At 54.5% G+C, this 9,940-nt stretch overlaps 1 protein-coding gene across 3 annotated transcripts; it reads left to right on the plus strand.

Moving 5' to 3' along the window:
- The first annotated feature begins 34 nt into the window (after positions 1-34).
- On the plus strand, positions 35-7,947 carry LOC101920690 (GDP-L-fucose synthase-like). 3 transcript variants are annotated; one of them, XM_055800135.1, is made up of 11 exons: positions 35-145; positions 894-1,055; positions 1,141-1,255; positions 1,414-1,599; positions 1,675-1,748; positions 1,976-2,109; positions 2,284-2,348; positions 2,590-2,656; positions 2,735-2,814; positions 3,018-3,117; positions 3,573-7,947. In XM_055800135.1, the coding sequence occupies exons 2-11, from the start codon at positions 907-909 to the stop codon at positions 3,626-3,628; spliced, it is 1,026 nt and encodes a 341-aa protein (XP_055656110.1). In that variant the 5' UTR covers positions 35-145; positions 894-906; the 3' UTR covers positions 3,629-7,947. The 3 variants fall into 3 exon arrangements, with proteins under 3 accessions (XP_055656110.1, XP_055656109.1, XP_055656111.1); XM_055800134.1 differs by having other exon boundaries at positions 123-285; XM_055800136.1 differs by having other exon boundaries at positions 123-285; positions 1,471-1,599.
- Positions 7,948-9,940: the final 1,993 nt, after the last annotated feature.

Below are 9,940 nucleotides of genomic sequence, written 5' to 3' on the forward strand. Positions count from 1 at the left end.
CCGCGCCGAATCCAGCCGAGCCACCGCCGAAGCCAGCCGAGCCGCCGCCGAAGCCAGCCGAGCCGCCGCCGAAGCCAGCCGAGCCGCCGCCGAAGCCAGCCGAGCCGTCGCCGAAGCCAGCCGAGCCGCGCCGACCCCCGCGCCGGTGTGAGAGTGGACGCCCCCCGCCCACTGGAGTGTTTGTGGGGGCAGTCCCCCTCACGCGGGGGTGCTGAGGGGGGGGGGGGTGTAGAAGCGGGGTGTCCCCAAAGAGGGGGGACAGTACGGAGGGGAGAGCCGCAGGGGGTGTGAGGGGTGTAAGGGCCCCCGCGGTGGGAGGCTCGGAGTTGGGGTGGGGTCGGCGCTGCGGGAGGGGGCCTGGGTGCAGGGAGGAGTGGGGTGCAGAGCTGGGACTGGGGGTGCGGGGAGGAGTGGGGTGCAGAGCTGGGACGGGGGGTGCAGGGGAGGCTCGGGGTGCAGAGCTGGGTGCAGACCTGGGACTGCGGGGCGGTTGGGTGTCAGGGTGCGCCTCCGTTTCGGGAGGCCGGGCAGTGCCGTGCTGCGTGGCACGGTCTGGCCCCAGCCCTGGTGCGGCGTGTGCACGGGGAGCCCGCGGGCCACCAGCCAGTTCCATTAATTAGCAACTACAGCTGATGAGTTTCTGCTGCCCTGGCCTGGCCACGTCACCACCAAGCACACTGCTTCCACTTGGGTTTTTGCTTTTGCTGGCAGAAGCAGATCAAAGCCCGCCTCCCCCCCCCAAAAAAAAAAAAAAAGCCCACCAGCCTGATGTGTGGCTGATGCTCATGGTTGATGCTCATGGGCACCCACACCACGGAGGGGGTGAGCTTGGTGGGCTGTAGTGGGGTGCACCACAAGGTGACCCCAGCTTAGCCCCCCCCAACTCCCCACAGGGTTTTGGCCACAATGGAGGGGGCTGGGCTGGTGGGCAAGCGCATCCTGGTGACAGGTGGCACTGGCTTGGTGGGAAGAGCCATTGAGAAGGTGGTGGCTGATGGAGAGGGGCAGCCAGATGAGGAGTGGATCTTTGTGTCCTCCAGAGATGCTGACTTGACGTGAGTTGACTCTGTGGGTTTTTTGCTTGGAAAGCCCCCAGTCTGCTCTCTTGACTCCACTGAACCCCCAAATTTCCTGTCCCAGGAGCACCACAGAGACCAAAGCCCTGTTTGAGAAGCACAAGCCCACCCATGTCATCCACCTGGCTGCCATGGTCGGAGGCCTCTTCAGAAACATCCGCTACAACCTGGATTTTTGGGTGAGCACCTGGGAATCAGGTACTGACAGGGTCCCTGTGGATGCTGCAACACTCTGCTCTCCCTGAGCTGGGACATGGGGACACAACTTGCTCTGCTCCCAAAATCCAAACCAGAGCTCCTCTGGTTTCTAGAGTTATTAATGAGTTATTACCCATAGGGTGCAGGGTTTTGGGGGTCCCCACCCTGCAGATCTGAGAAATCTCTCCATCCCCAGAGGAGAAACATACTCATCAACGACAATGTCCTGCACTCGGCATACGAGACAGGGGTGCAGAAGGTGGTCTCCTGCCTCTCCACCTGCATCTTCCCAGACAAGACGACATACCCCATTGATGAGAGCATGGTGAGCATCTCTGTCCCTAGGCACGTCCCAGGAGACATCCCTGCCCTGCTTAATTCTCTTCTCTCCTATCCCCAGATTCACAATGGGCCACCTCACAGCTCCAACTTTGGCTACTCCTATGCCAAGAGGATGATCGACATCCAGAATAGGTGCGTGTTGGGGAGGAGGGGAGGTGAGGCATGGGAGAGTTCTTGCAGGCTGTGAGCACCCACCGGTTATCAGGCCAAGGGGAATCCCCTGGGACTCCCAGGAATTAAACTGAACTGGGGAGGTACCTGGGCTCAGCAGATGGAAATGCCACTAGCCAAAGTCTTCTGGAGACGTCTTGGTGCTGGAGGGGGGTGAGCCCACCCACACCTTCCCTGCTCTCACCCAGGGGCTACTTTGAGCAGCATGGCTGCCGCTTCACCGCTGTCATCCCCACCAACGTCTTTGGGCCACATGACAACTTCAACATCGAGGATGGGCATGTCTTGCCCGGGCTCATCCACAAGGTCTACCTGGCCAAACGTGAGTGTAGCAGGACTTCTTGTGGCCTTTTTTGAGAGTGTTGGGTTGTTGTGGGTTTTTTTTGTTGGTTTGTTTTTTTTCCCTCCTGCCTGCTTAATCAGCTGTTCTGCAGAGTAGCCAGGGTGGGTGAAGGTAGCTCCAGTGCTTATAGACACACTTTCCTTCCTCCTGCAGAAACTGGCTCTGCTCTGACTGTCTGGGGCACTGGCAAGCCCAGAAGACAGTTCATCTACTCTCTGGTATGCATGGCCTCAGGGACCTCTGGGAGCACTCATGTCCCACAGCTTGGGGGGGGGCAGAGTAGGGGGCCGGGGGTGGGGGTGGGGTGGGTGGGTGGGGAGCAGTGCCTGGATTTCAGCAGGGTCTGAGCCCACCTGGGTTGTCCCAGGAAGCATTGGCCATCCTCAGGGTTGGGTCCCCTTGTGATGGGAGGGCTGGGGGACAGCAGCCACCCCCCAAGAGCCATCTACCCCTCCACAGGACCTGGCCCGGCTCTTCCTTTGGGTCCTGCGGGAATACGATGAGGTGGAGCCCATCATTTTGTCAGGTAAGCACTGCCCGTCCCTGCCACAACCCTGCCTCCAGCCTCTTCAAGAGGATGGGAGAATCATGTCCTGCTCCATAGTGGGAGAAGAAGATGAAGTGTCCATCAGGGAGGCAGCAGAGGCAATTGTGGAGGCCATGGACTTCAGGGGAGAGCTTGTTGTATCCTTTACCACAGACTGGCTTCCCCTTGCTTGCAGGGCTGCTACAGCATGGGGGGGACCCCACTTTCCACCAGCAGCCACAGGGCTCCGGGGGAGATGCTGTGGTCCAGAGCATTGCTCCCGCTGCCCCAGCCAGGACACAGCGGGGCAGAACAAGACCCATCTTTCCCCTTTGGTTTCCCTTAATCCTTCCCATCCCAGTTTGATACCACCAAGGCAGACGGGCAGTTCAAGAAGACGGCCAGCAATGCCAAGCTGCGGCGCTACCTACCCAGCTTCCAGTTCACACCCTTCAGGCAAGGTGAGATGGGAGGCTCCACCGAACATGGAGGTCCTACCCACTGCAGTTCGCTTTGATGGCATCAGGGTGGTCCAGCCTTTCAGCTCTTAAAGGGGGCTCAGAAAGATGGGGACTGACTTTTTAGTAGGTCTTGTAGTGATAGGACAAGGGGTAATGGTTTTAAACTAAAAAAGGGTAGATTCAAACTAGATAAAAGGAAATTTTTTATACTGAAGGTGGTGAGACACTGCATCAAGTTGCCTAGAGGGGTGGTAGATGCCCCATCCCTGAAAACATTCAAGGTCATGTTAGATGGGGCTCTGAGCAACCTGATCTAGTTAAAGATGTCCCTGCCCATGGCAGGGGGGTTGGACTAGATGACCTTTAGAGGTCCCTTCCAACCCAAACCGTTCTGTGAGTCTATGAACAAACTGCATTCCCAGTCCCAAAACCCATCCCATCTTCTCCCTCCCCAGCTGTGAAGGAGACCTGTGCCTGGTTCAACACCAACTACGCCAACGCCAGGAAGTGACAGGCCAACACAGCACTGGCACCGGCATCATCCTCTTCAACTCAGGGTTGTCCTTTTTTTGGGGTAGAGGACTGGGCTGGGGGAGTGCCAGTCACATTTCCAAAGTAAAAGGGGGCCAGAGCCCAGTGAGCAGCCCCCACATTCTTGCCCACTGCTGGGAGCGGCACAGGATGCCCAGGGGAGGAAGTCTGGGGCACCCCAAGGGTGCTGACACCCCAGACCAGTTAGTAGCAGCCAGCTGGAGCCACCACTATCAGCCACCTTGGCTGTGTGCAAGAGTCTGGTGGTTCTGGCTGAGCTGTAATGAGCTATGCTGCTAATTGCCTGTAATTAGGCTGTAATAAAGGGAAGGTGATCAGGGTTCCTCTGGCACAGGAATGGCAGCTGGTCATTTGCTGTTGCTTTTGGCACATGGGGATGGTCCAAAAGCCCCAGCATCAGGGGGACCAGAATGAGGAAGGCGCCAGCTGTAAATATGGCATTTATTAAAATATTTCAAAATAGCATAAAACTGATAAGATGAGGAGCATCCACCCTGCAGCACAGTCCTGTATCCATGTCAAATCGCACCCTTAGGGTCCTGAGCACCATTCTGCCAGGATCTAGAAGAGCCAAAAAAGGGTTTTAAACTTCTCTGGGAGGGGGGCAGAGGGTCAAACACGGAGGTACGAGTCCCTGACCAAGCCGCTGCATGAGGCTTAACCAGTGGTGTGGAGATGGCAGAAATCCTGCCCATGGATGGCTTCTTTCCAGCATTGCTGCTCAGCCCCGATGAGCCCCTGGCATGGGGACCATAGGGACAGTAAGGACCTACAGAGGGAGGAGAGACCTGTCAGCACCCCAGGAAGCCCCCAGTGGGACTGTCCCCCCACGGCTGGGTCACTGGCTGCACCCCAAGGTGACCCCAGCCCCTGACGTCCCTGGAGAAGGGATGTCCTCTATGGTTGGTACTTGTATGTCGCTGGCTAGAGGCTGGCTCAGGCTGCAGGGTTTGGGCTCCCAGCACTTCCCACCACCCATGGCTGGCTCCAGCATCGCCTGGCTGAGGAAGAAGGGGTTTAGACAGGGCATCCTGCAGCCCTGCAGGAGATGTCCCTTGTCCCCTGATGACATGTAGGTCTTACAGGCTGTGCCTTGGCCATCATTGCAGGACACACACCACCACCCAAAATTTCTCCTGGTGTGTCACATCCCCAGCCCTGGCTCCTCTCCCAATGAGGTATCCTGCACCCAAAGGTGCACTGACAACGAGGACACCCCAGCCCTAGAGGGCCTGACCCTCAGGGGGACCTAGCTGGCCCCCAGGAGCAGGGTCTGGCTGAATCTGGGGACATCCCACCCAGCTCAGGCTTACCCTACACGAGCTTAGCTTTGTCCTCCAGCCACCAGGGATGGGTGACACCTGCCCTGCTAAGCCAAGGAGGCCCCCTGCCATCACTAGATGCTGCTCCAGGCATGAGAGCCCTGCAAGAACATGGCATGGGTGGTGACACATTCCCAGCGCTGCTATTGCTAGGTAGACAGTGGGGACACCCTGGAATGCTGCACATACCCTGGCATAGCTTGGAGATGCTCTGGGGTAAAACATGCCCCAGCATAGGATGGGGACATGCTGGGGCTTCAGATCCCTGCCCTAGAGCCACTACACCTCCCACCTCATGGTCGTCTCTCCCATGTCCCCCTGCCCAGACAGCTCTCACCTTGCAGGCAGCTCATCTCCCTCCTGTCTAGCTCCTCCTGCAACAGCTTCATTTCACACTCCCTGGGTGGGAAAAAGGAGAACTAGAGTCGCATGGCCTTGGTGGCTTCTGTGTAACCATCACGATGGCAGCCCACTCACCAGCCTCCCCTCGCCATCCTCTGGGCAGAAATAGAGCAAGGATCTAGGTTGAGGTGGCAAAAAGCTATCAAGATGTGTGCTGCCCACACCTCCTGCGGGCCAGCAGCCCACCCCTCTCCTGAGAGCCAGCAGCCCAGCCTAGCCCACTCCACATGAAGACCAGCAGCCTTCCCCTCCTCTCTCTTCTCTCCTCCCATTCCCACCCATAACCTCCCCACCGCTCTCCTGTCCTGTCTCATCTCGTCTCGTCTCCTCTATTCTACACCCCTCTCTCCTCTCCTCTCCCGTCCCCTCTCGTCCTTCCTTCTACACCCCGCCCATCTCCTCCTCCCCTCCCCTCCTCGATTCCCCCCTCCTCGGTTCCCCTCTGCCCCCCTCTTAATTCCTCCCCTCTTCTCCCCTCCTCGCCTCTCCCCGCCTCCCCTCCTCGGTTCCCCTCCCTTCCCCATGCATCCCCTCCCCTCCTCGGTTCCCCTCCCCTCTGCTTCCCTGCCTGCCTAGCCTCGCCTCTCCGCCTCTCCTCTCTCCTCCCTTCCACATACATCCCCTCCCCTCTCAACCACTCCTTTCCCCTTGCCTCCTCTCCTCCTCCCTCCTCCTCCCTTCCCCGTACCTCCCCTCCTCTCCCTTCCACACTCTTCCCCACCCCTTCTCTCCACCTTTTCTCTTCTCTCACTACTTTGCCTGGCCTCTCCTACTCTCGTCGTCGCCTCCTCCTCGCCTCTCCCCTCTCCTTCTCTCTCCTCCCCCATACATCCCATCCCCTCCCTTCCACACTCCTTTACCCTCCCCTCTGCTCCCCTTTTAATTCCTCTCCTCTGTTCCCCTCCCCTCCTCGACTCTCCTCTCTCCTCCCCTCCTCTCCCTGCCCATCTTCACACCTCACCTCCTCTCACCTCCTCTCTCTTCTTCTACTCTCTCCTCCTCCCTTCCCTTTACATCCCCTCCCCTCCCTTCCACACTGCCCTCGCCTCTCCCCTCCCTTCCCCATACATTCCATCCCATCGGTTCCCCTCACCTCTCCTCTCTTAACTCTCTGCTCTCCTCCCTTCCCCATACATCCCCTCCCACGCACTCCTTTCCTCTCCCCTTCCCTCCTCTCCACTCCCTGCTCCTCCCTGCCCCTCTCCTCTTCTCCCCTCTCCCCTCCCTTCCCCATACATCCCCTCCCCTCCCTTCCCCACTCTTGCCCTCCCCACCCCTCCCCTCGCCTCTCTCTACCTTGCCTGGCCTCCTCTCCTCCCCTCTCCTCCTTTCCTCTCACCTCCCCTCTCTCCTCCCTTCCCCATACGTCCCCTCCCCATACATCCCTTCCTTCCTCTCCCTCTCTACCCCTCTCCTCCCCTGCCCTCCTATCCATTCCCCACCCCTATCCTCTACTCTCCTTTCTTCTCCAGTTCCCCACCCCTCCCCTCTCCTGCCCTCACCACCCCTCCCCAACTCCCCTCCTCTGCTCTCCTTTCCTCCAGTCTCTCCCACACCCTTCCCCTCCACACTGCTTCCCTCCCCTTACTTAGGCTTCCCTGAAAGTTTTCATACTTTGCGTTAAGTTGGTTAGTAGGCTTAGGACATTTAAGTTACCTAGGATTATGGCCATTACAGTGTATGGTTTTAGCGTGGTTAGGGGGAGAAATTCAGATTCCTGAAACCCAGTGAAGGTGCTAGTTGAGGTAAGTTTAGGCCCTAAAACTCGTTGAAGGTTCTAATGGTGAAGACTTGATGTACTGAGGCCTGAGCAACAGGCCCTCAGCCAAAGTTGGCCTTTAGATGAACCTACCAACGGAATGTTATGAAGATATATATATATATATATATATATTTAGTATTCTATCATGAGTGAAAGAGGCATGATCCTTAGTGAACTATGTATGATCCTTAGCGAAAGATGAAGCTGAAGATAAACTGGAATCGTGAGTGAAGAGATAGCACATCCTTCCTTGCTTAGAGGCAGGTCACCAAGGCCATGAATCCAGCTGTTTGGCCTTGTTTGGAACCAGGTGGTCAAAATCCAGTAGATAAAGGAAACTCCCTCAGGTCCTCCCTGAGCCCTGGCCAGGCTTTGGTGGGATCTGAGGGGAGAGTGAAACCAGGTGTTTCCACATTTGCAATTAGGTGGGCTTTTTTATTCAATAGTGCAAATGCTGGACACTCTTGCAGCGACTTTAGAGACCTTGCCTATGAGGGGACACCCTGTGTAGGACTCCCCCATTGCCAGGAGAGGCTGTCCACATCCTTGCTGCAAGAGGGGCTCCACAGCACCTGTGGACCTGGAGGACAGTAATGTATTAAGGCAATTGGTATATGTATCTTCCTTCATCGCTATAGCTAACCTGGAGTAGTAATGATTAGGTCCATTGCCTTGCTTATCTGTTCTATTGCTTGAATCAGGGTATTGTAGGCTCATCCTTTTTGTATGTGCGTATTGCCTTCTTTTCTGTATGAATGTGAAACCAACAGTAAATAAAGGTTATTTTCTCTATTGGTTTCTGTGTGCTATCTAGCGACCTCACCATGTGACAAAACAAGGCCTTAAGTGAAAACAGTTTAGGCCCTACTTGTTGACGAAGGCCCTAACTGAGGTAAGTTTAGGCCTTAAAACACAGCAAAGGCTCTATCTGAGGTAAGTTGAAGTTCTGAAACTCATCACAGGCCCTAACTAAAGTAAGCGTAGGCCCTAAAACTCGACAAAGGTCTTAAATGAGGTAATTTTAGGCAATAAAACTTGGTGAAGGCCTGAAAGCTGGGCAAAGGTCCAAACTGGGGTAAATTTAAGCCCTAAATCTCTCTGAAGCCCCTAACTGAGATTAGTTAATCCCTAAAACCCAGCAATGGCTCTAAATAAGGTAAGTTTCTGGCCTAAAACTCAGCAAAGGACAGAAAACTTGGCAGAGGCTCCAACTGAGGTAAATTCAGTTCCTGAAACCCAGTGCAGGCCCTAACTGAAATAAGTTTAGGCTTAAAACATGGCAAAGGCCCTAACAGAGGTAAGTTGAAGTCCAGGAATCTGGCACAGGCCCTAACTAAGGTAAGTTTTTGTCCTGAACTCGGTGAAGGCCCTAAAACTTGATGAATATGCTAAGTGAGGTAAGCTTAGGCCGTAAAAGTTGGTGAAGGACTTAAATGAGGTAAGTTTAAGTCTTGAAACTTGGTGAAGGCCCTAACTGAGGAGAGTTGAAGTCCTATAAAGCCTCGCCACCCCTCCCCAACTCTTCTCTCCTGCCCTCCCGTCTCTTGCTCCCCCTTCCCCTCCACACTCTTCCCCTCCCATCCCCTTACTTAGACTTCTCCTAAAGTTAGGGTACTTGAGGTTACGTCAGTTAGTATACTTAGGCTTAGGGCATTAAAGTTACTTAGTGTTAGGGCAGTTACAGTGTTTAGTATTATCATGATTAGGGGGAGTTAAGTTATAGGTAGGACTACAGCTAGGGTCAGAATTAGGCTTCCCCTAGAGTTAAACTGATTAAGGTTAGGTCAGGTAGTATACTTAGGTTTAGGGCATTAAAGATACTTAGGGTTAGGGCAGTTACAGTGTTTAGTATTAGGGTGGTTAGGGGGAGAAATTCAGATTCCTGAAACCCGGTGAAGGTGCTAGTTGAGGTAAGTTTAGGCCCTAAAACTCGTTGAAGGTTCTAATGGTGAAGACTTGATGTACTGAGGCCTGAGCAACAAGCCCTCAGCCAAAGTTGGCCTTTAGATGAACCTACCAACGGAATGTTATGAAGATATATATATATATATATATATTTAGTATTCTATCATGAGTGAAAGAGGCGTGATCCTTAGTGAACTATGTATGATCCTTAGCGAAAGATGTAGCTGAAGATAAACTGGAATAATGAGTGAAGACATAGCACATCCTTCCTTGCTTAGAGGCAGGTCACCAAGGCCATGAATCCAGCTGTTTGGCCTTGTTTGGAACTGGGTGGTCAAAATCCAGCTTTGGTGGGATCTGTGGGGAGAGTGAAACCAGATGTTTCCACATTTGCAATGAGGTTTATTCAATAGTGCAAATGCTGGACCCTCTTGCAGTGACTTTAGAGACCTTGCCTATGAGGGGACGCCCTGTGTAGGACTCCCCCATTGCCAGGAGAGGCTGTCCACATCCTTGCTGCAAGAGGGGCTCCCCAGCGCCTGTGGATCTGAAGGACGGCAACGTATTAAGGCAATTGGTATATGTATCTTCCTTCATCGCTATAGCTAACCTGGAGTAGTAATGATTAGGTCCATTGCCTTGCTTATCTGTTCTATTGCTTGAATCAGGGTTAGGGCAGTTACAGTGTTTATTATTAGGATGGTTGGAAGGAGAATGGCTAGGCTTAGGGCTAGAGCTCCAGCTAGGGGTAGGGTTAGGGTTAGGATTAGGCTTCTCCTAGAGTTTGGGTACTTAAGGTTAGGTTAGTTAGTGTACTTAGGGTAAGGGCAATTACATTACTAAGTATTAGGGTGTTTGGGGGGAGAAGTGTTATGGGTAG

Source organism: Falco peregrinus, chromosome 3, assembly GCF_023634155.1.
Source record: "Falco peregrinus isolate bFalPer1 chromosome 3, bFalPer1.pri, whole genome shotgun sequence".
In the NCBI taxonomy this organism is placed as follows: domain Eukaryota; kingdom Metazoa; phylum Chordata; class Aves; order Falconiformes; family Falconidae; genus Falco; species Falco peregrinus.